The sequence below is a fragment of the Perognathus longimembris genome, chromosome 21 (assembly GCF_023159225.1).
Source record: "Perognathus longimembris pacificus isolate PPM17 chromosome 21, ASM2315922v1, whole genome shotgun sequence".
Taxonomy (NCBI): Eukaryota; Metazoa; Chordata; class Mammalia; order Rodentia; family Heteromyidae; genus Perognathus; species Perognathus longimembris.
This window is the reverse complement of record NC_063181.1, coordinates 24,248,042-24,274,187: the sequence shown is the minus strand read 5'-3', so window position 1 is coordinate 24,274,187 and position 26,146 is coordinate 24,248,042. Positions and strand designations below refer to the sequence as shown.

At 42.9% G+C, this 26,146-nt stretch overlaps 1 protein-coding gene across 1 annotated transcript in view; it reads left to right on the top strand.

Moving 5' to 3' along the window:
* Enpp6 (ectonucleotide pyrophosphatase/phosphodiesterase 6) overlaps positions 1-26,146 on the top strand; it is an 81,941-nt gene that overhangs the window by 7,954 nt on the left and 47,841 nt on the right. The window contains exon 2 of the mRNA XM_048330752.1: positions 23,995-24,174. Within this exon, the coding sequence (XP_048186709.1) occupies positions 23,995-24,174 (180 nt within the window). The remainder of the gene's footprint in view (positions 1-23,994; positions 24,175-26,146) is intronic.

The following is a 26,146-nucleotide window of genomic DNA, read 5'->3' as shown; positions in this document are numbered from 1 at the left end:
ACAAATCCTAGAGTGCACTGTCAGTGTCTGGTCCACTGGTGTAACACAGAGCACCACGACCAGGAGCCAGGGGACCTGATTCTAGCCCAGTCAGCTAGTCCTGAGTTCTTGTTGCTTAAAACGAAAGGACTGGATCAAGGGAAGCTGGGGATTCGTTGTGCCTTAGGGAGTGTCACCTGTGTGCTGGGGATGCCCTGGGTGTTGGGAATCCAGCTGTGAAGAGATTGTTAGGGGCTGCAGAGGGAGCAGAGGGAGAGAATGAGCAGAAGCACCCCTTACCCCTAAGACTTCATCTCTTACGGGGAGGGGGGATCATTGTTAGGATGACCAGCTTCTCACATTTGAAGAAACCCATCTGCAGCTGACCCTACAGGATGCCAGTGCTACAGGACAAGGACTGTGGCCTGAGGAAGGTTGACGGGGTGGGGTTGGGGGGTAGTGTGCAGGTCAGGACCCCGTGTTTCTATAGGTGGTGATCGAGACATGCATCGAGTATGGACCTCAACTTCTACTTTGAGATTCTGCACACAAATCAAAGAAGTTAAGCAGGCATGCTCAATAGCAGTGTGGTTTTCCTGAAAACTTATCTATATGTACACACACACACACACACACACACACACACACACACACACACACACACACACACAAATTAATGGCTTTTACAGGTAGACTTCAATAAATATTCTGTTTTAATGATTGAAGGCAAAAATCCTTCAACAAATATTGGTGTGTGGGAGAAAAACCTCAATGACTGTGTTCTTCAGCCAGTGGGCCTGGCCTGGGACAGGCTGCCCAGCCCCCTCACCCTCCCTCTACCCTTGCAACCCAGAGTAAGGAAAACATGGCAAAGGATCACTCTTCAGGTGTGCTCTGTGAATGTGGACACCCCCTTACTTCTCTGGAGTTGGTTTTCTCCTATCAAAAGTAGATGGCCATGGGGCTGGGGATATAGCCTAGTGGCAAGAGTGCCTGCCTTGGATACATGAGGCCCTAGGTTCGATTCCCCAGCACCACATATACAGAAAACGGCCAGAAGCGGCGCTGTGGCTCAAGTGGCAGAGTGCTAGCCTTGAGCGGGAAGAAGCCAGGGACAGTGCTCAGGCCCTGAGTCCAAGGCCCAGGACTGGCCAAAAAAAAAAAAAAGTAGATGGCCTGCAAGCAACCCCATCACTGAGCCTAGCAAAGAGGGAAGGTATGCGCTTGAGGTCAGGGTACGGAAGGTATGAGGACCTGAGAGAAGACACCAGCTCTTCACGCTCAGCTATCATAGCCCCTGGAAAATGCCGCCCAGTCACGGGGCCTGAAATGTTCCAAACAGCATACTCTCCATGTAAGAGGTCGGTTATTTTCAACTCCTGTCCTCCACATGGGCTCATAAATGCTCTGTGGGGCAAGGGCAGCCTCTCTTCTTCCCTCTGGGTAGCCAGGCTTTGCTATAAGACAGAGGTGCTGGGCAGCCCCTGACACAGCCTTGTCCCCCAGTTCAGAGGCATCAGGACCCAGGGAAAGATTTATGCCAGTTGGAGGGAAGAGAATATGCCTTTAAAAACACATACAAAAGTAGGAATCTTGGATACTTTTCTAGGGTGGCAGAGGCACAGGCAAAAAAAAAAAATCCACTTATTGTCTATCTTTTTGAACAATATAAATTACTTGTCTGTCTGAAATAGTAAATTAAAAATATGGCCATACCCAATGGAACTTGCACATCTATAGTTAAAGAAGCAGACTTTTGGCGGGGAAGGCTGTTCAGGGTTTGCACTTTATAGGCAGATGCTCTGCCACGTGAGTTGTACTTGCAGCCATTTTTGCTGTAGATATTTTTCAGATGAAATGTCAGTTTTTGCCCTAATATTGAGCTATACTTGGACTGCAATCTTTCTGCCTATACCTGTATAGCTAGCATTACAGGCAGGAAACCATACTTAACTTGTTAGTGAGATGGGGTCTCACTAAGTTTATGCCTGGGCTATCCTCAAACTGTGATCCTACAGATCTCTGGACCCTTATTATAACCATGAGCTATTGCGTCAGACCTAGAGATTTTCTTCAACATTGGTTAAGCTTCACTTCTAACACTTTTGATTTAGAGGAACATGTTCACGTTAGAAGTTTTTGAAAGCCAGGAGCTGATAGCTCACACCCGTAATCCTAGCTACTCAGGAGGTTGAGACCTGAGGATCCCAGTTCAAAGCCAGCCCAGGCAGGAAAGTACACAGAACTTTTATCTCCAATTAAGCACCATAAAATTGGAAGTGGCACTGTGGCTCCAAGTGGTAGAGCACTAACCTTGAGTATTAAAGCTCAGGGACAGCATCCAGGCCCTGAGTTCAAGCCTCATGACTGACCAAAAAAAATGTTTTTGGAAAAGATGTTTTTCAGCCTAGTGTGCATAAGGCAAAGTTTTGTGGCTTGGTTTGAAGGTTGATGAAGAGCAACAAGCCAGAGCTCAGGAGAACCATGGCTAAGATTGCCATCATCCTTTGGGCACCGCCACCGCCCTTCTGTGGAGAAAGACTAAAGAGAATCTATGAAACTCCATCTGTGCACAGCCTCAGAAGGACTTCTATCCTCCAGCGGGATCCTACAGCTACCCTTGCAGGCCAGACCAATCTACACAGCACCACCCTGCTATGGGTATTTGTTCCTCCAAAAGCCTCAGTAGAGGACAGGAGATGATCATATTGGGATTCTAAGCTTGTTTAGAAGCTTTGATTGGTTAATTACACTTCACTGGCTCAGTGCCAGTCACTAGACATCTATCTGACCCCGTGGAGGAAGGTTTAAGTTATCTATCTTTCTACTAGACTCTGGAGTTTTGTTGCTGAGCCCCAACTCTGTGGGTTGAAATTATACTTTTTCCCCCTAAAAAGAAGATCTAGTAATCTCATGTGTTTTGACACTGGATTCTGTATTCCTCGAGTCACACTCCATAGACCTTTAGATCCTCCCACACATCTTCACAGTGGCTATCCTTCTCATCCCTAGGGACCATAGCAATACCATCACCATGTTTTGTCTGTCATCTCAAACTTACCACTCCAGGCCTCCCTGGCTTTTGTTGGATCCTGTGGGTGGATCCATCACTGTCAGGTTCTGTTACTCCCAGTCTGGCCCCTGCAGTTGGCCTTCCCCCAGAAATGATATCCTTTGCTGTACATTTCTGTGTGGAACTCTTTTTTTTTTTTTTGGCCAGTCCTGGGCCTTGGACTCAGGGCCTGAGCACTGTCCCTGGCTTCTTCCCGCTCAAGGCTAGCACTCTGCCACCTGAGCCACAGCGCCCCCTTCTGGCCGCTTTCCATATATGTGGTGCTGGGAAATTGAACTGAGAGCTTCATGTGTAGGAGGCCATATTCCCAGCCCCCTGTGTGGAAGGAACTCTTACAGTCCGTTGTTACATGCATTCATCTGTGTACTATATGATACTCCCAACTACATAAATGAGCTTGGGAATACATAATAGAATCCCCTCTATTCCTGTGCAGTTGCCCCCAAAGACATCCACAATTACAAAATGTATAAACCAGAAAATACTTTGGACATGTTAATGTATTTTTCTTATTGAACAAAACCTGACACCAAGATCTGAGATTCAGGTCCAAGAACTAGCTTCAGTGGGACCACATGAAGTACAAGTTTCTGAGTTGGGGTCAGTGAATGGCCTGCCTCTTTGAGCAGATATGGATGCCCAGTAATTCTTTCCTAGAGCTTCTAATCTGTTTTACCAGACTGGCTCCTTCTCCTAAATTCTCAACTTTTGCTCTGCCTTTTTCTCTCATTTCCATAAACAGCTCCTAGAATGTGCAAGTAGAAATGGAGATGAAATTCAAAGTAGTGTATGTGTGTGTGTATCTGTGTTTATGTATATTGTGTAGATTTCCTCAAATGTCTAGTCAGAGTTGGGCACCAGTGGCTCATACCTGTAATCCTAGCTACTCAAGAGGATGAGGTCTGAGAATCACAGTTCAAAGCCAGCCTGGGAAGAAAGTCTATGAAACTTTTAGCTCCAATTAATTACTTATAAGCCAGAAATGGAGCTGTGGCTCAAAGTAGTAGAGCACTAGCCTTGAGCCCAAAAATGCAGGGACAGTGTCCAGGCCCTGAACTCAAACCTAGGACCAGCACAAAAAAGAAAAAAAAAAGAATCTGGTCTAGAAAGAGATGAAGCCACTACCGAGAAGGATGTAAAAAGTATTCTTAGCACTCCTTTTTCCTTCCTCATGCCATGGATAACAATAATAACTGAAATCTGGGCTGGATTTTTCTCTCGCTCCTTACATAACCTTACCAAGTTCTAGTGGAACAGATGAAAACATCATGTTCCAGAGAATTCACTTTCAGTCTGTGTTATAACATCTTGCTAAAAGCTGGAAGAATGAAATGAAAACAAAAGTGACTTAGTCTACTCAATTCCCAACCACCTGTTCTATTACCCTTTTGAACTTTTATCTTGAAAATTCACCTCAGCTGACTCCTACAGTGGCCATCAGACTTATTCTTAACCTTCACCCAAGGCCAGATGTGAAATTCCCAATGGGATTGGACCTTTCACTCCTCTGTTTCTATTGAAGGCCTTCCTGGACCTCTCATACTTCCCTTTGCTGATACTACCTATGATCTCAGGAGCCATCTCCTCCTTCCTCCCTCAAATGCTTAGCCCAAGCCAGCTTCCCTACCACATACCTTGCTCTTTCAATCCAAAGTAGGATGCCCTTCTTACCTGACCAATAGATTTTCAGAGCTGATGGGTGCCTTGAGATCTTCTTGCTTTTATTTATTTATTCATGCCTTTATCATTTTCTTTCTGAACCATAGATATTGCTAGTTAATTCTATCATCACATAGTGTGGATATGTGTTTACACAGTTAATTCATTTATAAACTTAACCCATTTAAGATTATACTGGCCACCTACTATGTGAGAAGTATTATTGTCAATATATCTTGGACATAGGCTCTATTTCAGACAAGTTGTGCAATTCTGTTGAAATAATGAAATATGTTGAAAAGGATATGATCATAAGACATCTGGGAATAGACACAGGGGAAGCAGAGATAATTTCTGAGAGTGTGGTGAGTGGGGAAGGTTTGCTGGGTCAATAGCTGTTTGAGTAAGGCCAGGAGGATTTGAACAGATTGAAACCTGGGGGAAAGAACTTGCAGGTGAATGACAAAACACAAGCCAAAGGGCAGAAATGGGAGCCGTGGGGACCAGAGCTGGGCTTACCACCATTGCTCTGCCAGCACTAAGCAGTGTAGCTTTGAGGATCAGGGGATTGGCTGCTTCAAGGTAGGACGATAAGTCTGCAAGTGTAAGTCCCCAGTGCCAGAACAAACCCGCAGTCAAGAATTTGCAAGACCCCGTAGAGAGGAAACTGGCAGTACTGATTGGATTTGGAGAATTAGAAAAACATCTCGGGATCAGATAAGAATTCCAGCTGGCCTTAAGGTAACGTCAATGAATCACTCTGTGTATAAATTAGATCCAAGTTCACAAACTGGGCACATAAGAAATACATTTTAAATATTTCAAACATTTTGTATCTATGAACATCTATGACTGATTCTGATTTTGCTAAGTGAAACAAGCCAGACATTTCTATCAAACAGATATTGCCTGACTATATGCAATCACCTAGAATGGTTAAATGCACAGAGGTGAAGGAGAAAACAGTGCGTGCCCTAGACACGAAGGAGACTGCCCACAGAAATGTCTATTTCAATTTTTTTGCTTGTTTTTAAAATTGATTTTTTCTTTTTTTTTGGTCAGTCCTGGGCATTGGACTCAGGGCCTGAGCACTGTCTCTGGCTTCCTTTTGCTCAAGGCTAGCACTCTGCCACTTGAGCCACAGCGCCGGTTCTGGCGTTTTCTGTATATGTGGTGCTGGGGAATCGAACCTAGGGCCTCGTGTATCCAAGGCAGGCACTCTTGCCACTAGGCTATATCCCCAGCCCCCTTTTTGTTTTTAATCTATAGGAGTTCTTTAGATATTCTGAGTTTAAATTCTTTACGAGATATATGATTTGTAATCCAGGCTGTGGGTAGTCTTTTCACTTTTCTTGATGGGAGTATCTTGAAATCTAAAAGCACTTAGTGTTACTGAAGCCTATCTTTTTGTTCTGTTAGCACTTGCACCATGTTTGTCGTATCTGAGAAATAATATTCTAACTCATCATTATAAAGACTAATCCCTAGTTTTCGTCTAAGAGTTTTAGACTTTCAGTTGTGTGTGTATATGTGTGTGTGTGAGGTGTGTGTCAAAGTACCATTTGTTGAACATAGTATTCATTTTCCATGGATTAAAAAATATATACTTGTCAAATTTCAACTGCATATATAAATGTTATTTTCTTCTTGGGCTCTCAATTTTATTCCACTGCTTTATGTTTTTATATAGATATAGGCAATGTGTCCATGTGTATATCTTTCCTTTTCTTATGCAAGGATTGCATTGTCGTGAATAGTGCAGTTTTATAGTAAGTATTGAAATTGGGGTATATGAGTTCCCCAACTTCTGTTTTTGTGAGATTTATTTGGCTATGCTGAGTTGATTGTATCTTCAAAGGAGATTTAGCATGCACTTGTTGATGTATGCAAAAAAAAAAAGCTAAACTGGTAGAGAATGTATTGAATCTGTAGTTTAGTTGGAGAAGTATTACTATCTTAGTAATATTAAGTCCTATGATCTATGAACATCGGATGTCTTTCCATTCATCTTGGTTTTAATTTCCATACACAATTCTTGCATTTTTTGTTAGACAATCCCAAATATTTTCTTCTGTATAGTGTTTTATGAATGGAATAATTTTTCTAATTTAATTTTTACAGTATGTAAAACACAACTGATGATCTTGTATTTTGTTACCTTAATTTTTAATTAATTTTAATATTTTAATGGATTTCTTAGGATTTTGCACATATAAGAATATACACAAACCTATTTTCTTCAAGTAGAAACTTCTTTCTAATCTTGATGCCTTTAATTGATCTTTATAATCATTTTAGGAGCAACATGAAGATATTTTACAGATGGGAAAACTGAACTCTAGAGATCACTTGCTAGTCGGTGAGCGCACCGGCTTCAGAACAGAGAATTCTGTCACTGTGTCCCTGTGTTTTACCACACCATCTGTGGCTGGCAGTCAGAATCTGAGAAGACAATAGATGGTCTATATTTTTGCCACATTCCTACTGTCTTCCTTTGTTGCATGAAGCCAGATTCAGTCAAGCAGGGAGCAGAAAGTTCATTTCCCAAATGTCTACCATACTTTGTTCCATGCTCAGTGCTAGGCACATTCAAATGTAACCCTCCTAAATGCCTTTAAGGCAGTCCCAGTCATTTTCCCATCACCAATGAGGAAAACAAGGCTCAAAGATAATCAATGAAAGATCTGTGGCAAATATAAAATCCTGTGCTTCCCCGCTGTCATCTCTTCCTTCCTGGTTCCAGGGCAGTGGTTCTCGGGGCAGCGCTGTCCTGTGCATTCAACTCAGCCTTTACCCTACAGACAGTGGTCTTGTAGCTGTATCCCGTACATAGCATACACCTGCACCCAGATCCCATCATGCAGGAGTCCCTGCCTTTCCAGGCTTCCTCCAGACTAAGAAATCTCATGGATGACTATTTTTTTAAACCCTCCTTTGTGTGCCTCAATGGACAATGTGAACAATAAGTGCCTCTGGAGTTGAGTACAAAGGAGAGAATTCAACCTCAGACACTCAGCCTGTTATGTCAAATGGTGGAGACTGCACAGTTGTGAGGAGGAGTTCACACAAGTGTTTTTTTGATAAGCCACATCTGGGATACTGCCCTAGACCACCAAGATGCAACTGTGAACTAGCTGTTTCTGATCACACTTGGTTATGGAGATAGCCTGGGAGGGGTGGATCTCGAACAGCACCCAGTGAGGGGAGGATGATCACTTCAGTGTGACAGTACATGAAACCTCTAATACAGTGACAAAGGTCACTTCAGACACAACACTATCATGTTTTAAAAAAAATTAATTACTTTATTGTTAGTTTAGAGGTGATATACAGCGGGGTTACCTTTACATCCATCTGGTAATAAGTACATTTCCTTCCTTTTGCATAGGGTCATCTGTTCCCTCACTCTCTCCCATTCCCTCCCATCTCCACCCACGAGTTGCATAATTCACTTTCATCAATGTCCAGTGCAGCCAGTGCGCTCTGCTGCTGCACTTTGTCACCCTTCGTCCTCTGATTCTATGCCCTCCCCCTCCCCTCCCCGAGATGTGCACATGTATACACCATATACATGGTAAGGAATACAGTCATTAGAAAAAAAAAAAAGACAAATTGAGAAAAGGTCCCAATGCAATAGTGATATTTACAAGACAAAATGTTAGAAATTAACTTTACAACTTGGGGGTGGGGGTACTGGGAGGAGGGAAGGTGGGAACAAATGAGGGAGGGTAACAAGTTAGACAAGAAATATACTCACTACCGTACATATATAACTGTAACCCCACGGTACATCACCTTGACAATAAAAATTTTTAAAAAGGTCCTTCGTTTCCTTATCTTTGGAGTTTGTTTCAGTATGTATAATATATATATATATATGAAGAGGTGCTTGGGTATTACAACTTGGTGGTTTTCTCCTAAGACTATCCTCTTTTGGTTTCAGTACATGTGAATATTTAAAATCTTGTATAATTTGTCATATCCATTCATTGTAAATCTAAATTCCTCATATCACAGAGAACATGTGCTGTTTGCCTCTGATTTTGGCTTACCTCACTCAACTCCATTTCCCTGCGAATTACATTACTTTATCCTTTTTAATGGCTGTGTAGAATTCCATTGTGTATAGGTGCCACGTTTTTTGGATCCATTTGTCTGTTGTGGGGCATCTGGGTTGGGTCCATATTTTGGCTATTGTGCATAGTGCGGCAATGAACATGGATGTGTAGGTGACCTTGTTATATCTTGATTCATGATACAGCTCTATCGTTTTCTTTGCCCTCTTTCCCCCAAGGTCAGTCCATACCCAACTCAGGATATATTCTGGGATCACAAGCAGAAATAGGTGTAATTAAGTATTTCATAAATGCAGGTATGATAAGAGGCAAAGAAGCAACAAACACACTCTCACAGTGTACCTCTTTAGGACCTTCAAGACCGGTATCAGTGGTACCCATGTTGAAAGAGGAAGAGAAAAACCAGTGTTCTGATACCTTAAAACCACTTCTTTCATACCACTCAGGAGATTTCAGGTTTTGGAGTTTAAGCCGTTTATCACCAAGAGCCTGGAAAAGTCCTTCGAAATGGCATTTCCCGGAGGTGCCTTGCTGTGAGGTAGATGGGATACTGATTTAGCACTGTTCCTCCTCGCAGGTGGCTTCGTGGTCATCGGGAGAATACGAACTTTTAATAACACGACATAAAAAGTCATTGCGTCTGCCAAAACAAGATTACCTTGCATTTTACCTCACCATAGTTTATATTCTCTCAGCTCATTGCCAAGTCCTCGCCTTTCTTATAAATTCCCTTCCTAACAGTCACATATGGATCATGAGCTTCAGCCTGGCTTGTCTCTGTCTCTTGATGATTTTCATGGGAGGAGAGTCTTGCTAGGAGCATGGGTATGGTCTCAGCTATGAAGAGAACCCAGACTTGATTTCCTGGGATGAACCTATTCTTCATTCCAGTTTTCCCTTCCCTCCCTCCCTCCTGCTTTTCCTTCCTTCCATCCTTCTTCTTCATTCCAGTTTTCCCTTCCCTCCCTCCCTCCTGCTTTTCCTTCCTTCCATCCTTCTTCCTGTCCTTCCTTTTTAAAATTTTTTTTCTTTATTGTCAAAGTGTGATACAGAGGGATTACAGATTCATATGAAAGGCAGTGAGTACATTTCTCGTCCGGTCCTTCCTTTTTATACTTCCTTCCTCCCTCCCTTCCTCTCTTCCTCCCTTCTTTACTTCTCATCCATCACCACCTTCTCCTCCTCCTCCTCCTCCTCCTCTTCCTCCTCCTCCTCCTCCTCCTCCTCCTCTTCTTCCTCCTCCTCCTCTTCCTCCTCCTCCTCCTCCTCCTCCTCCTCCTCTTCCTCCTCCTCCTCCTCTTCCTCCTCCTCCTCCTTTTCCTCCTCCTCCTCCTCCTCCTCCTCCTCCTCCTCCTCCTCCTCATCTTCCTCCTCCTCCTCCTCCTCATCTTCCTCCTCCTCCTCCTCCTCCTCATAATCTTCCTCTTCCTCTTCCTCCTCCTTCATACTGGGGTTTGTTCTTAGAGCCTCATATTTTTGCTAGGCAGGTACTATACCACCTGAGCCACACCTCAAACCCTTTCCACTGTAGTTATTTTTTTTTTTTTGATACGGTCTCAAGTTTTGCCTGGGTCCAGCCTTAAACGTGATCCTCGTACTTTCACCTCTTGGCTAGCTAGGACTACTGGCTTTCCATACCATACCCAGCCCCTGAATTTCTTTTTTTTTTTTTGGCCAGTCCTGGGCCTTGGACTCAGGGCCTGAGCACTGTCCCTGGGCTTCTTCCCGCTCAAGGCTAGCACTCTGCCACTTGAGCCACAGCGCCGCTTCTGGCCGTTTTCTGTATATGTGGTGCTGGGGAATCGAACCTAGGGCCTCGTGTATCCGAGGCAGGCACTCTTGCCACTAGGCTATATCCCCAGCCCCCTGAATTTCTTTTCTAAAATAGGCAAGGAATTGAAAACTCTGTGGAAAAAATTCCAATGCTTCTGCAAGGCCTTCTTTAGTTTCTGCTCTTCGCTCTCTTGTCATCTGTTTCCACTGAAACTTTCTGGCCTTTCCTCACGGGCACAGAAAGGCAAGGCTTCTGTCTGATACTATGCCCACGTCGCCATTGCCACTGAACTGAACTGGGACCTCAGGTTAGGCTAGCACATGCAGGCTTATGTCTGTGCATTTACCTTTCCATGCCTCAATTCAGTTTTCTTCTAGTGGCCTGGCGTGAAGTGGGGCTGGCTGTAAACCTAGGTCAGACACTTCTGTTTAAAATCATATCCTTCACTACCAATTTCCATAAGAAGCAAAGTTTAGTTTGGGGGTGGAGGGCTATCTAATGGGTTCCATCCCCCTCTGTTTGCAACAGAACACCCCTCACTTAGAGTCATGGAATTGAAGTGGGGGCGGTGGAGAGAAGGCATCCCCTGTGTAAACACGAGGGACTGCTTATTACATCAGCTCAGAGCCACCTCCCCAGCTTGGCACTGCTGGCTCAGCATGAGAAGCTGCTCAGCCCCCACGCAGCCAACAGCCCAAGACCAAGGGGCCAATGTGGGAGGAAACCAATGGAGAATGGCACTTGCATGTGCTTCCTTAGTCTCCCCCCTCCTTTTGCTCCTTTAGCAATGTTCCTCAAGCTGTCGGCTTCCCCTAGTGCTAACAAGGCCAGAACCATGGGAATAAGAACCTCTTCTATTGCAAAAAGACACAAGTAAAATGCAGATCTAGCTCTCTCTGTAGGACCACGGGATTAACAACCTCATGTGTATGGATTTATGAGGCCTTTCTTGTGAAATAATCTTGCCTTGTGCAATTGGCAAGGCATTTTTTTCTGAATCTTTGCAAGCTCAACTATCCCTAACTTTTCAGGCCTCTGGGGTAATTTGGCACCAGTGTTAACTATGGCCTCCTCTGACCTTGTGCATCTTCCATGTGGTGCTAGCTGCACAGACATGGAGGTGATTTTTAGTAACCGCCAGACACTGGAGTTCCTTCCTGGAAGCTTCTAGCCTGCGCTGACCCATGACGCAAGCAGCATGCAGAACTTCAGGTTACATAGAAGGGATGGACTGGAAAAGGGTATTTGGTAGAGAAATTGCCTTCTACAGCCAGGACAATATTTGATTCTATGAAATAGAATTGGGTTGAGATTTTTAAGAAAATATTTTCTCTGCATGTCTTGGAATTTACCCCACACAAGCCAGCCTTCGATAATATTTTCTGAAGGAGACACCAATAGGAAAGGTCAAAAACACAATGTAAACTGAGATTTGACTTCTAGAATTGAAACATAAGCACCAAAAAAAAAAAAAAAAAAAAAAAACAAAGCACCCCTGGTGTTCTTCAGCCATGGTCATGTTACAAGTTTTCCTAGGATGGGGTTCTGTCTGAGCCTGCTCCTTCAAACATAGCTGGACTGTAACAAGACAGTCTTGCTTGCATAAATGACCTTCCATGACTCTAGTATCCAATAATCTTAATTTAGTAGAGCTTAATGTTCCATTAGAACTGGGACCCTGTCTTGTTGAGTGTTGAACCCCAGATCCTGAATGAATTGTGGCTCCTTCATTCATTTGTTAGATAATAGTTTCAGAGTGCTTGTTGCAAACATAATGAATATTCATTTATTTTTAAAGTTATCTATTGCCATTGGGCACTGGTAGCTCACGCCTGTAATCCTAGCCACTCAGGAGGCTGAGATCTGAGGATCCAGGTTGAAAGCCAGCCTGGGTAGGAAAGCCTGTGAGAACCTTATCTCCAATTAACTAGCAAAAAAAAAAAAAAAAACAGAATGAAGATGTGACTCAAGTGGTAGAGCTCCAGCCCTGAGTGAGTTTAAACTCATGACCCTGTGCATGCTTGACAGATATTCTACCACTTGAGCTACATTCCCATGCCTTTTTGAGGTTTTATTTTATTTTTTGGTGCCTATCTTGGGGCTTGAACTCTGGGCCTGGACACTGTCCCTGAGCTTCTTTCGCTCCAAGCTAATACTGTACTACTTGAGCCACTTCTGTGTCTTTCCTTCCTTCCTATAGTTTTTAGTGGAGATAAGAGTCACACTTTCCTGGACAGGCTGGCTTCAAACCGTGATCCTCAGATCCCAGCCTCCAGAGCAAATAGGATTACAGGTGTGAGCCACCCATGCTCAGCTTCCTTCTTGAGTTTTACTTTCTTTATTGAATAGGATTTGCATTTAAATCAGAGTGAGCCCGATTGCAATCACCCTACTTAGGCTTCTCATCATAGCTGGAATGACAGATGTATACTCCTAGGCCCAGCCTTTTCTGTTAAGATGGGGTCTCATTAACTTTTTGGCCTGGAACTACATTCCTTTCAATCTCAGCCTCCCCTCCTCCAAAATGGAGAAGAGCCACTGCAGGTTATAGGAGACTGAGGGATATGACAAAATACAACATGTGGATTTTGTTTGAAAGCTGATTCAAGGCGCACAACTGAAAAGAGGTGCTATTTCTGAGGGTCTGGGAAAAGTGATCACAGTGTGTTTTGGGGTGACATTAAGGAGCTCATGCTGCAGATGTTGAAAGCAAACGTGTGGACTGCTTGGTTGTTTTTTTTCTTGTTTTTGTTTCATGGCCAAGTCCTTCAGTGTTGGAAGAAGGCACAGATGTGCTTGTGATTTAAGATATGTAAACATGTAAAGTGCTGTATGCACATGCACAGAAATATATTAACTGAATTTAAATGATCTAACTTCTTTGAACAACTAGGACATAATCTAATGAAATGGATACCAGGAGGAATGAACACTTGAGGGATGCAGGATACCAAGGAAAGGGGAGCAGGTAGACAAATAGGGAGAGTAAGGGGAGCAGGAGAATGCAGTTGTAATATTAAGTGCATATCCTATGAAACCAGGGAAACTGGGGGAATGAATGGGGCCGGGAAGGATGGAGAGAATGATGAGGGTGATATAGATCAATATGCATTATACTCATAAACTGGCACATGGACTTGGAACCTGTACAGGTGAAAAAGTTTATAAAATAAAGAATTTTTAAGCCATGCCAGAGCTCTTCAGAAGAGTGAACTTAGCCTGTTGGCACTTCTAGTGTACACGAATGTGTGAGATTTTCCCCGGGAAAGTGGACTTTGGAGACAGACCCAAGCCAGGCTGGTTAGAGTGAGTCTTCAGAAGCCGTGAACCGCAGAGGGCTAGGGCCTTGGTTTCAAATGATTTTAACTGGCTTCTCAATCACAGGGTCCAGCCCAGGCACTATGAGCCCAGAAGAGAAGAGGGAAAAGCAGGTAGAGACTATTAGCCAGCCTTTGTGATGGCTACAGGCAGATGAGCCCAGGAAACGAGAAAGGAAACAAGTGACAGAAAGCCAATGTCTTTGGGAGGAGAGAAGTCTCCAGTGGTGAACCTCCCCTCCCTCCGATGGCCTTCCTCTGCCTCCCCTATAGCCAGAGCTTCTTGCTGAGGAGTGTGTCTTTGTACTGGGGTTGTTTTCCCCAGCCTAAGGAACACAAGTGCAGGGTTCTGACCCACCCAGCCTGGACCCCAGCATAATTTTCACTGTGCCAGCACTCTAAGGCCTCTTTCTTGGCCCAGTTTAGCATGGGTTATTGAAGTGGAAGAATGTAGATGTGGAAACAGGACATGAGAGTCAGGAGTTAAGTCTGCACAAGGGCATGGGTCCTCATTTCTCAAGGGCAGTTTCGTTTGCTGTGGAAACTAAGTGAGATGATGTTGGTCCTGTTTCTCCCAATGTCTCAGCATGGTTAGCTCTTAGATTCCTGTGAATACTGTGGAGCTATCAAAACCAGAGATGGCAGGAATGAAGGCTGACCAATTAGCTGGGCTCCTGGGCAGGAGGTTCTCTGGATGAGGCGGCTAGTGGTAGAGATTATTTTAACTACCAGTAGAGGGCAGTGATGGGCCATGTATTCCCTAGACTCCTGGGAATTCTTTCTGCTCTTGTAAATGCCTTGGTCAATTTCTGAGGCTAGTAAGCCCTAAAATCTTTCTCAGCCTGCCTGACGCTTCTAATTTTAACTTAAAAAGCTTCTCTTCCCTGATGGTCTACTGCTTGAACTGGCTAACTATCAATACATCAAAAAGCTATTTCTCACACCTAACCAAGTGAGGAGTTGCTCATTTGGGTTAGTCTTTCCTCCCTGAGGCAAACTGTCTCTCAACACATTTTATTATACACAAAGAGCACCCAAGAAGAAGGATAAACACAAACCAGTAAGCAAAGCACATTTCTACTCAAGTCCATTTCTCTACCTAGTGGCAGCTGGTAATTGCTGATTGGCAGCTACCATGATGACGTCAGCTAAAAGGATAGGGTTAACTCCTCTGTCCAGAGCGTCTGGTCTTTTGTGCACATCTCTCCCAAGGTGATGAACTCCTTACAGGCCAGCATCCTATCTACCCCACACATTCTAGTGGCAATAAACAAAACCAATCACCCGGACAAATGAATATTCTTAAAAATATGTAGGATGCAGCAATAATTGGAGTGATAATTAGAGTTCTAAATGACCTATAGACTTTTTCTCCTGCAGACACTGTCAAAGGCTCCAGACTTACTCTTCCAGCTGAAAGAACAACAAAAGCAGCCCCTAAATACATGAATGGTACCTCCTCCATCCAGTGGCTTGGAAACTTTAAAATTCTCAAGGAATTGTATAGTGTCTAGCTTCAGGAATGAGAAATGGCTGACCCAAGTCTACACTCTGCTTTGACCATGTCTACGGGAATATTAGTGGCAAGTAAGCGCAACAAGTCAAGGTTCTCAGTCTCAAACTGAGGTTTTAAAAATGTTTGAGGAAAATAATGACAGCATTAAGCATTGACAAGTGTTTTAGTTCCTTCAAAGTTCTCACCAGCCGAGGTGATGGCATTAAAAGGTAGAGACTTTGGAGGCTGTGAGGAGAGGCAACTAGTTCATGTAAGGATAGAACCCTCAAAAAGGGGATTAAAATTCTTATTTTTTAAAAAATCAGCTGGGTGCTAGTAGTTCACGCCTGTAAACCTGTTCAGGAGGCTGAAATCTAAAGATCTTAATGCAGTGCCAGCTGGGGTAGAAATTGTGTGAGAATCTTATTTCCAATTAACCAGCAAAAAGCCTGAAGTGGAGATGTGGCTGAAATGGTAGAGCATCAGCCTTGAGTGAAAAAGCCATGTGAAAACATGTGGTCTTGAGTTCAAGTCCTGGTACACACACACACACACACACACACACACACACACCCCTCCCCTCCTCACTATGGGGGCTACTGTAAGCAGGGTCTTATCAGACATTATAGATTATGTGTTTATAAGCCAGCTTTTCTTCCACTTGCTTCTTACTTCACCCTCCCCACACCATCAAAAAGGAGGATTTGATTCTTTGCCTGTTCGCACCAGATCAAAAGTTGAAGTGGCTGTGAGTTCACTCCTAACCAATTGGCCTTGAGCATTCTGATCAATTCCTAGCATGAAAGAAGCGTCCAGTAATAGAGTGGTATCTGGCCCTCATTGGTAGAGATCACCCATTATCCACTCCAGGTTTTACAATAATTGAAAAGCTTGGTGGGAAAAAGTGGCTTGAGTTCAAGGCATTGAATTAAATGTCCCCTACCAGGTCACTTGAGGAACACTTGAAGTTCTTCTGCTCTTGGTGTGAGGACTCCCCATCCTGGAAGAATTCATGGTGGAATGAGAAAGGTTGGAGTTATTTTCTGCCCATCACCATCTCTGATCCTATAAAGAATTTGGCCAACCTGAAGCTCCTAGGGGAGAGGAGGTTGGGCCAGCTTAGAGATGTGCTGGCTGAATTTCCTGTGCTGAAGCAGACTCCCTCCAAATAAGAAACTTCTTCCAAATGTCTGCCTTGTTTAGAGACATCCTTAAAAGAACTTAGTAAAAATCAGAGTGTGGCTGTATTTAGTAATTAATGCAGCTATTTTCCCAACTCTTTGCACAGAGATGAAGATGGATTAAATTGTCTGGAAGCTTCTTTAGGCTTTTTTTTTTCCTTTTCCTTTTTTTTCAGTGTTGGAGATCAAACCTAGGCCCTTGTGCATATTAGGCAAGTGCTCTACTACTAAACCACACTCAGTCCTTCTCTGAGTGTTTCAATCAAAACTCCAAAACTTTTGTTTTTATCCTTAGACATCCTTTGGCTGTATTTTAATTGTTGAGAAATTGCACCAAGCTAGTGGGAACAGCAGAAAAATTAAACAGTGGGTTTTCTTTAGTCAAGTGACCTCAAAACTAGGAATATGAATGTCTGCAATCAAAAATCTCCCTGCCCCCTCCCCCCCAGCTAGACACTTTTAACTCACACCTGTAATCTTAGCCACTAAAAAGGCTGAGATCTGAGGATCCAAGTTCAAAGCCAGCCCAGGGAAGAAAAGTTTGAGTTTCTCATCTTCAATTAAGCAAAACAAAACAAAACAAAAAACTAGGAACGGAGGAATGGCTCAAGTAATAGAGTGCAAGCCTTGAGCAGAAAAAGCTAAGAGGGAGTGCCCAGGCCCTGAGTTCAAGCCGTAGTACTGGCGCACACACAAAAATCTCCCCCCTCTTAAAAAAAAAAAAACACACAAACATTTTAGGGTTATTTTTGCTTCAATCTTTACATTTCACACTATAATCAAAGCCTGTTATCTCAGCCTTGCAATATTTGTGACTCAGACGCTAATCATGACTGTGTCTGCCACGTATTTTAGTAGTTGCTTTTAAAGCTGTGTAAATTGTGCGATTTCCATGTAACCTTGCATGTTTCATTTGAAACCTCTTCTTTAATATACCAAGATCTGTCAGTGAACAAATGAAGAAAATAAATCTATTTCCCAACAAAGATGACCTACAAGAAACTTTTGATTTATTAAGTTAGATCCTGTTTGAGCCATGCACAGCTAATTCTTTCACATTTCTTGGCTGAAAAGTGGCCATTGGAAAGTTCCCTAATGTAAACAGAATCTAACCTAATTCGTGGGCTCTCCAAATGCTCAAGAATATGTAGTAAGAGGAGACTAACAGTGTGAGTGCCAGACCTATTTCACATCCTCAGGTTGCCCGACTATAGGATGGATATATAAGGATAGTTTTTGGAGTCCTGACAATTTAAGGTGATGTATATATGGGCAGTCTCTAAAATGGCCCATTAATCTGAGATCCTAGAATTCAAACTTTTGGAGCCTCTTTCTTCAACACTTGGACTCTTTCCAGAGGGAAAGGAAACCTAAGATTACCGTCTCCTCTTCTGACAGCATCTCCTCCTTTGGAGGTATTTATGGCGATGTTCGGGAGTGCTAGTGAATTACAAGAGATAAGAACATGTTCAGCATTCTAGAGATACAGAATCACTTCCATGTGGTTACTTTGCTGATATCTGAGGCATTGCTGACCCAAGGCCTGGTAGGCTTGGAGCAGGTGGTAGTAGCTGGCAAGCTGTGCTAGGTGAGTCAGACACGGGCTTTGATTGAGGCTCCGCCCCCTCACTAGCTGTGGCCCCTCCCAGTCACTGGGCTAAAAAGTTTTCCAACCCACAAAACAAGCAGATATCATCCCGCTCCTAGAGTTAGATTGAGGACTAAGAGGCAAATGTAAACCTCTCAGTTTAGACACATGGAAGATGGCCAAGGCCTGGTAGCTATTCCTCTTATGAAACTCATCCGCAAACATTGTCAAAATCAGTTTTTGCCTTTGACTTCTAGGTTATAAACTTCACCCCTCCGGTCAAATTCACCTTTGGTCCAGTCATGGGTTGCCCCATGGAAAAGTCTTCTTCAGTAGGCTCCTCTCATTCTGGGACCTTGCCACCCAGCCTGCCATGTTCCCTTGAATTCATCCTGCTTGCCAGCGTGCCCAATTTCATAACAGCAAGCATGTTTTGTGGGCTTAATGAGTGCTTCTGGTGATGTCTGTTATTATAGACACGGTTAAATCCTAGCCTACTATGTTACTTTCCTTTATACACACTATGAGATCGTTTAATTTATAAACTAGGCATGGTGAGAGATGAACAACAATAAGTAGTAAAATAGAACAACATGTAATTTTACAAGTTAGGTCATGTGGCCTTTTGCGTTTCTCTCTCTCTCTCTCTCTCTCTCTCTGTCTTTCTCTCTCTCTCTCCCCACTGTATTGTGCTCAGTGCTCTTCTTGCGAGTCTGTGAGATGTACAGTGACTGGGGGATAAGTAGAGTGAGGTGAAGGACATAGCATTGTGATGTGTAAGGAGAGTACTGTACATGATCTTCAGAGATCCTTAGGAAGCTGTTCTGAGTCATCTGATGAAACTCCCACCATCCGCCATCCCACCCAAGACACAAATCATCCCTTTGTCCATTGGATCCATGCTGTATATGCTACCCGCTTGATAGTCACTTGTAGTGTCTCATTGATCAGAGACACTGTCACCATATCACAGTGTGGTATTCACCAATTATACCTGCTGAAGAGGGAGGCAAATTCTCTTTAAGCCAGTCCTTGCTAAGTCCTTTACTATGAAACAATACTCTTTCATTCTCAATGTTTCTCATGTTTTAAATTCAGATATGCTCACACACGATCACTTTACAATTTTCTTAATTTTCCTATATGGTTTTAACTGGGAAGAAGAGAATTTTTAATATTTTGACCAAATTCAAATAGTCCTGGAACAATAATCATTTTTTTTAAAATTACTGATGCTAAATTTAGCTCTCCCTGGTTTCAGTTTGTGTGGTCATCTTTATGGTCCCCTAAAGGCTAGATCACTTGTAAAAAGCTTTATTTGCCTCACGATTCTGGAGTCTGAGAGTTCTAAATGATATGTCTCCAGTGTCCTGGCAAGTATTTATTGCCTCATCACAATACGTGGGGGAGGCAGATCAGGAGAAGTCTTATGCAGAAGTGGCTAAGCAGGTGGGCTGGCTTCAATTCATAACAACCTGCTCTTCTGAGAAACAATTTGTCTGTGGGGAACTACATTACTCCCTTCCACCTCAGGGCTCTATTACCTTCTACCAGGACCAACTTTTTGAAGGTTCCATCCCACCCCCACCCCCAGCACTTCTACTCTGAAGACAGAGCATGCACATTAGGTGAAGTGAAAAACCAAAGAATAAATGACGGTAGAAACTACAACAGGAGTGAACATTTACTGTTCAAAAAGAATGAGAAAAAGAAGAGTTAGTGACAGTAACCTTACAGATCTGATGGACAAAGAAAGAATGGTTCCCGGCCCTTGGTGGGGCTGGGAAGGAGTGTTCTATTCAAGGGGGAGTCACTCTGAAGGTGGTGGGGACCGACACAGCGGAATCTTGCATGGGGGAGAGAAACTGGGCCCAACTATAAGAACAGCAAGGGCAAGTGGTGATTCTTAGCCAAAGAGCAGATTGGGGGTCAGTAGATGAAAAATGACTGAGAATAAATACTGGGGCTAAAGGGAATTGTAACTAGGCCAGCTCACCAGCACTCTGACTAAAGGCAGGCAGGACTGACAAGATACAAAGAAGGTTAGATACCAATGGTGGGGGAGCGTCCCTGAACCAGCTTAATAGAATTCGTTTTCAGACTGGAATCTGCTGGCCACAGAGAGAAACTCAAGGTCAAGCCTAGTTGTGCATAGACTCCAATGCATCTGATTAGACTTAAGAAAAGACTCTCATTAAATGAGATGCAGAAGGCCTTTTCAATTACAGTCACAATGGACATGTCCTCTATTTTCTTCTGTGATATGAAGGCCAGCCATTTCGGAGGCAGTGGAAAACACCTAATAGAGTGCACTTTATGAGGGTGTGCTGTGGGATGCACCTGAATAAGACTTTGTGGAATAAAAAATGGAAATTTTACATCCCATTCCTTTTGTACAGCACTTCTAGGTGTGGGAACTATTCCATGAGCCATGAGCTCTCTGAGAAAGACAAGTGTGGATGTGAAAGCCTCACAAAGTCATCCTTTGAAGGGGAAAACCAGAAGTGGGCATTGTTTACATCAGATCTGAAAAACAGTTCAGATCTGTGCTGTGAGGAAGTCAGGAGGGTTGTTCCTATCACCTTGAGCAAATGTCCCAATTCACCACACCATAGCAGAGCTCTGTGTAGAAAGCAAAGACTAGAGAAACACTAAGAACAGTTGCAGGCATACAAAAATAGATATGGGTCAGGCAGGCATATGAAAATGAGTGCTTATGGGCTGCAGAAGTGAGTACATTGTGTTTTGTTCTCTTCTGTTTTTTTTTTGTTTTTGTTTTTGTTTTTTTAGCCACCACTTTTGCCCAGTCAATAAAGAGTGAGCAAGGGAGAAAGAAGGGGTAGTGAGGAGAGAGGGAAGGAGAGTGAGGAGGGGGGGGTGGTATAGCCAAGGAAAATAACTTGAGTTAAAGAACAGTCACAGACTTCCAGTCTAACTATATTAAGGGAAGCAAGGCCAACTCAATGGAGATCTTGGACAGAAGCGATGAGAAGTATGTGTCCTCCTGCTGACTTCCAGAAAGGAAGCTCTTCCCAGAACAAACCATGTCTCTGAACACTGGCACAGTGTCTACTATTCTGCCTTGGAAGAATGCATCATCATAATTTCGGATTAAGGTTAACTGTTTTTGTTGTTGTTGTTGTTTTGTTTTGCCAGTCCTGGGGCTTGGACTCAGGGCCTGAGCACTGTCCCTGGCTTCTTTTTGCTCAAGGCTACCATTCTGCCACTTGAGCCACAGCGCCACTTCTGGCCGTTTCCTGTATATATGGTACTGGAGAAGTGAACCCAGGGCTTCATGTATATGAGGCAAGCACTCTTGCCACTAGGCCATATACCCAGCCCTAACGTTAACTTTCTAAATAGGAGACTGAGGTAACTTTCATATTGAAAGAGCTCCACTCTATAAATTCAGAATATTCTCTCTCTCTTTCTCATAATATACATACTCATAAACACACACACACACACACAGACACACACACAAACTAGTCATCTACAGTTCTACAATCTACAGGAGGATCATCATATATACATACATACATCTGTATACATTTATGTACATATATGATACATACATATGTCATTGGCCTTGAACTCAGGGCTTGGGCACTGTCCCAGAATAGAGGAGAGATACATAATTATACTTCTGGATTTGTTGTGGTTCATTGGAGATCAGTCTCACAAACTTTCATTCTCAGGGCTGGCTTTGAATTGCAATTCTTAGATCGCGGCCTCCTACGTAGCTAGGGTTAGAAGTGTGAGCCAACAGCACTCAGCCTATATGTAGTATTCTGGCAATTATTTTTGGTTGCTTTATACTCCTTTGGACATAGTATCTTGTGAAAATAAGCCTGCATGAGACCTCCACATATAAGTAGATTTCATCTGTTTTGTCTAAAACTGGTCTAAGCAGTTCAAATTTGAAAGCAGACCTCCCTATAGCCTTTCCATTGAGTATTTATCCTTGTCATTGTCATACTTGTCATCCCTGGACCTTCTGGGCCTTACTTAGAGGTTTTTTGTGCACTGACCTCTTTAGTCACCTCGTTCCAATTTTTGTATCCTCTCTGAGTCTCAGTGCACACCAGGTCCTTGTGAAATGTCTTTTTTTGCCTTTGGGAGGGTGATAGAGAGCATCCTCAGGGCAGCCTGTCCAGGAGGCTGAACCAAATGGATTACCTTACCGAATGAAAGGGCCTGGGGCAGTGGGGGTGGGGGGGCAGCATTATCAGGATGACCAAAGTTTTCCCCCCTTATGGAATACAGGACTTTGAATAAGGGAAAGATATAAGGACTTTTACTTATAAGAGGGGGCTCCCATAATGTTATGTGATCACATTTTCATAAGCATAGGCCAAAAAGAAGTATATCCCTAAGTATATTCTAACTAAATCATTAGCTAGAACATTCTATGTTCCACAATGTGGTGGTGGGGGTGGGCATGAGTGACATGTTTACCCAAGCAGAAACATAGTGGATGGGATTCTCAAATTACAGCTACAACCAGGTTTCCTTCCTAGCCTCAGCCATAGGTGGACTATATCTTTTAGGCAGAAAACTGCCCAGATGAATATTAAATCATCAGCGACTTGAAGCTGGGGACCATTTATTCAGATTTGAACTTCTTCACTTATCACAAAATGGATAGGCATACACACACACATACACACACACACACACACACGTGTGTGTTTAATAAAAGTGAGTTCAATTTCCTTTACCACTGGAGAAACTGTTAGATAGTTTAATTTAATTTTCTTTACTCATGGAAAAGCTGCAATCAAGATGAAAACAAAACAACTAGTCCTACAGCTTCAAGAATGAACTATTTAGTTTAGATCTTTGGGCTTTCAACTTAAAACATGGTTCATGGAATGTCTGGCTTTCTGAAATGTAAGATTTTTTTCCCCGTTATGTTATTTTTGGTGCCTAAATTTTCCAAATTGTATTTCATAGTTTCTCTTTGTTTTTTTGTTTAAAATGAAGTTTTGGAAGGTGTGGAGACAAGAAGAAACAACAATAAACAAACAAACAACAAAGCCACTTTGATTAAGCCTGGTTAAGGATCCTAGCAGAGTGGGTTTCATTCTGGTGCCAAATGATGCTCACTAAAATTACAGCAATTTTTGATGTACTTGCCAATGTTTGTGTTATTTTTACTTTAAAGATGTAACAGATTGCTCAAAAATAAATAATTGAAGCCTAATGTTTCAAAAGAGTCCAAGCATTTGCGTCTTTTACTCCTGCCTTCTCTTCTGGGACTAAGCTGCGTCCAGTCGCCCTTGCTTCTATGTAACACTCCATTTGAAGGGTTTGTTTTTCTGCAAAAACAAAGTTGAATCTATTTTTTACCATCATGTTCCAAATGTCATAGGTTCTATCATTGTTCAGCACTGAAGCAATAACTGCACTTATCCAAGAAGGGGGAGAATGAGCTCCATAACAGCTGGATTTCTGGGCTTGTAGGAGGAGGTATTTACAAGAATGCAGAAGGAAGTCCGGAGTGAGAACCTACTCCAGCTACAATAGAATCTGTGATTTCCACCCCGACTCCTATTTAGACCTTAAGACAGAAACAGAAGGCCAAACTCAACACAAGCAGTCCTCAGTGTTTATAAGAGCCAGCCTGGACAGGGTAGCTTCATACCAAGTTGTAGCTACAATCAGCTAGTGGGTTGATTGGATTGTTGGCTTTTCTGATTTAGTCCAAGGAAGAAGAAGTATCCAATACAAAAAAAAAAAAAAGAATTAAAGGCGACATTCATGTTGTTCTATGAATATCTTTTATAATGTGACAATAAGTGAAAAGAACCTAACCATGAACTGACAGCTTTCTCTTCTCCCCCATGTAGGCCGCCATTGTGAAGTGCATCAGATGATCGGGAATTACATGTGGGATCCCAGCACCAACAAGTCATTTGATATTGGTGTCAATAGAGACAGTCTGATGCCTCTCTGGTGGAATGGGTCAGAACCTCTGTGGATCACTTTGACCAAGGCCAGAAGGAAGGTCTACATGTACTATTGGCCAGGTAAGTGTGTTTGCCTCTAGGCTTCTTCAATCATCCAAACCTAAAAACACTATGGAGTATCTGAGAAAGACAGTGGTATAGTCCCACTGGAAACCAAGCCAGGCTTTGAAAAATGAGATCTTTACATAAGAACTATGTCTTACGGGCACATTTTTAATGATCTTTGTTCTGAAGTCTCTAACATCAGATACCATTTCCTGATTCCCTTGGTTCAAAAAATCTGTTGCAATGTCTTTCTGTTGTTATTCATAGGCAAATTTTGGATATGTAAGAGAGATAATATAGAAAAGAGAATTCAAACCACTCACATTAAAATGCATTCAATGAAGTCCCTTTGTTATAAGAATCCTGTAAACCCTAGGCTGTTAAGAAACAGAATTATTTTACTTACTGTAGTGAAGTAAGTGGTAAACTTACCCTATGCAAATTGTATAGGCTCTTTTGAGAAGTCCATGGGACACTGTCATCCTAACTGAATTCTTTCAATCAGAAGGACTCAGTACTAACAGAACAATCAATTTACAATTCTCTCCCCACTTCTGGGATTCACTCTTTTGGTAAGTAAAAGTAATTTGACTTTTCCATGTGCTTAGCTATAGACACTTTCCCCCTAATTATTAAGGCTATAATACTAATGATCATCACTGTGGACAAATCTATCAGGGGAGGCCTAGAAGAAATAAAAGCAAAACTGAACCGCAGCCTGTTGGGACATAGGAAGAAGCAGCTGATTGGATCTCAGGCACTGGGTGAAAGGGCAATAGTAGCTGAGAAAATCCTGAGGGCATGGTGGGTTGTGGGAGAGGGAGGCTGGCAGGGATGGGGAGGGAGCATGGAGAGAAAGACTGAGTCACAGATGGCCCACGCTGAGGGCGTGAGCCTTCAGTGGGAGTTTGGAGGATGCTGACTGGAGATTACCACATGGAGAGCTGCTCAGGGCTCACAAGGGTGTGCCAGCCTAGAGCACAGACAGATGGAGACCACAGTAAGCAGCCCCACAACCAGGCTGCGGTGGGCATGAAATCTGCCTCAGAGCCGCAATAGGCATCTTACAGGTGAGCTGAGGAAGATGAGTGCAGGCTGTGTTAAGTTAGAAATGGGCAAGTACCAACACAGGTTTGTCCTACCAGCAGAGATAAATTCAGGGGATACTTGGGATTCTGTTCAGAGCGATCACATAGGCTGACATGAGAAGATTTTGATGAAGATAATCATTCAGGGGGCTTCCTTATCTCAAAGGAGGCTTAGTCTTTTAGGATGTTGGATTCTGGATGAAATACGCAAATCTAATGACTTACACAGTGTGTGTGTGGGGGGGGGTGTCAAGCCTATTGTGGAACTCACTGTCAAGGCTAAAATCTTAGTTGTGCTTTGTGGTTATTCTCAGAAGCATGTGTATCAACAAAGATGAGGGGCCCGTGTGTATAAGAACAGAAAAGGACTAGATAGGACACATGGCCTTAGAGATCAACCACCTTAAAACAAATCTAAATATCATTGAGAATATTATCATAATGCAATAAGGGCCAACTTTCATGTCTTATTAGTTCCATTTTACATATCACCAAGTATCTAATAGATCACAAAGCAATTATTTTGCATGTCAAATATCTCATTGCTCTTCCAAAACCGCACCAAAGGGCAAGAAAGAGTCCATTCATTTCCTTTGATTCACAGTTCAGCTAATATGATGTGATAAAACTGTCTTGAAATCAGTTATCAGTTCTCCTATCAACAATCAGGAGGAAAGGAGCTAAAATGATAACCTCCTCCACTTTCCTCAGTAACTTAAATGAAGGCTAAATCAAGGTCTGGCTGTGGTGAATCCTGGTAGAAACTGGATGACAAGTCTCCTGTTTCTTAAACCATGCCTAGTCATTCAAGACTGGATTTCCCAGACAAATTTCCTCTGAGAGCTGGCTGTCTCAGCTGCCCAGCCATGCCCTGGTAGCCTCTACTTCCCCTGCTAGGA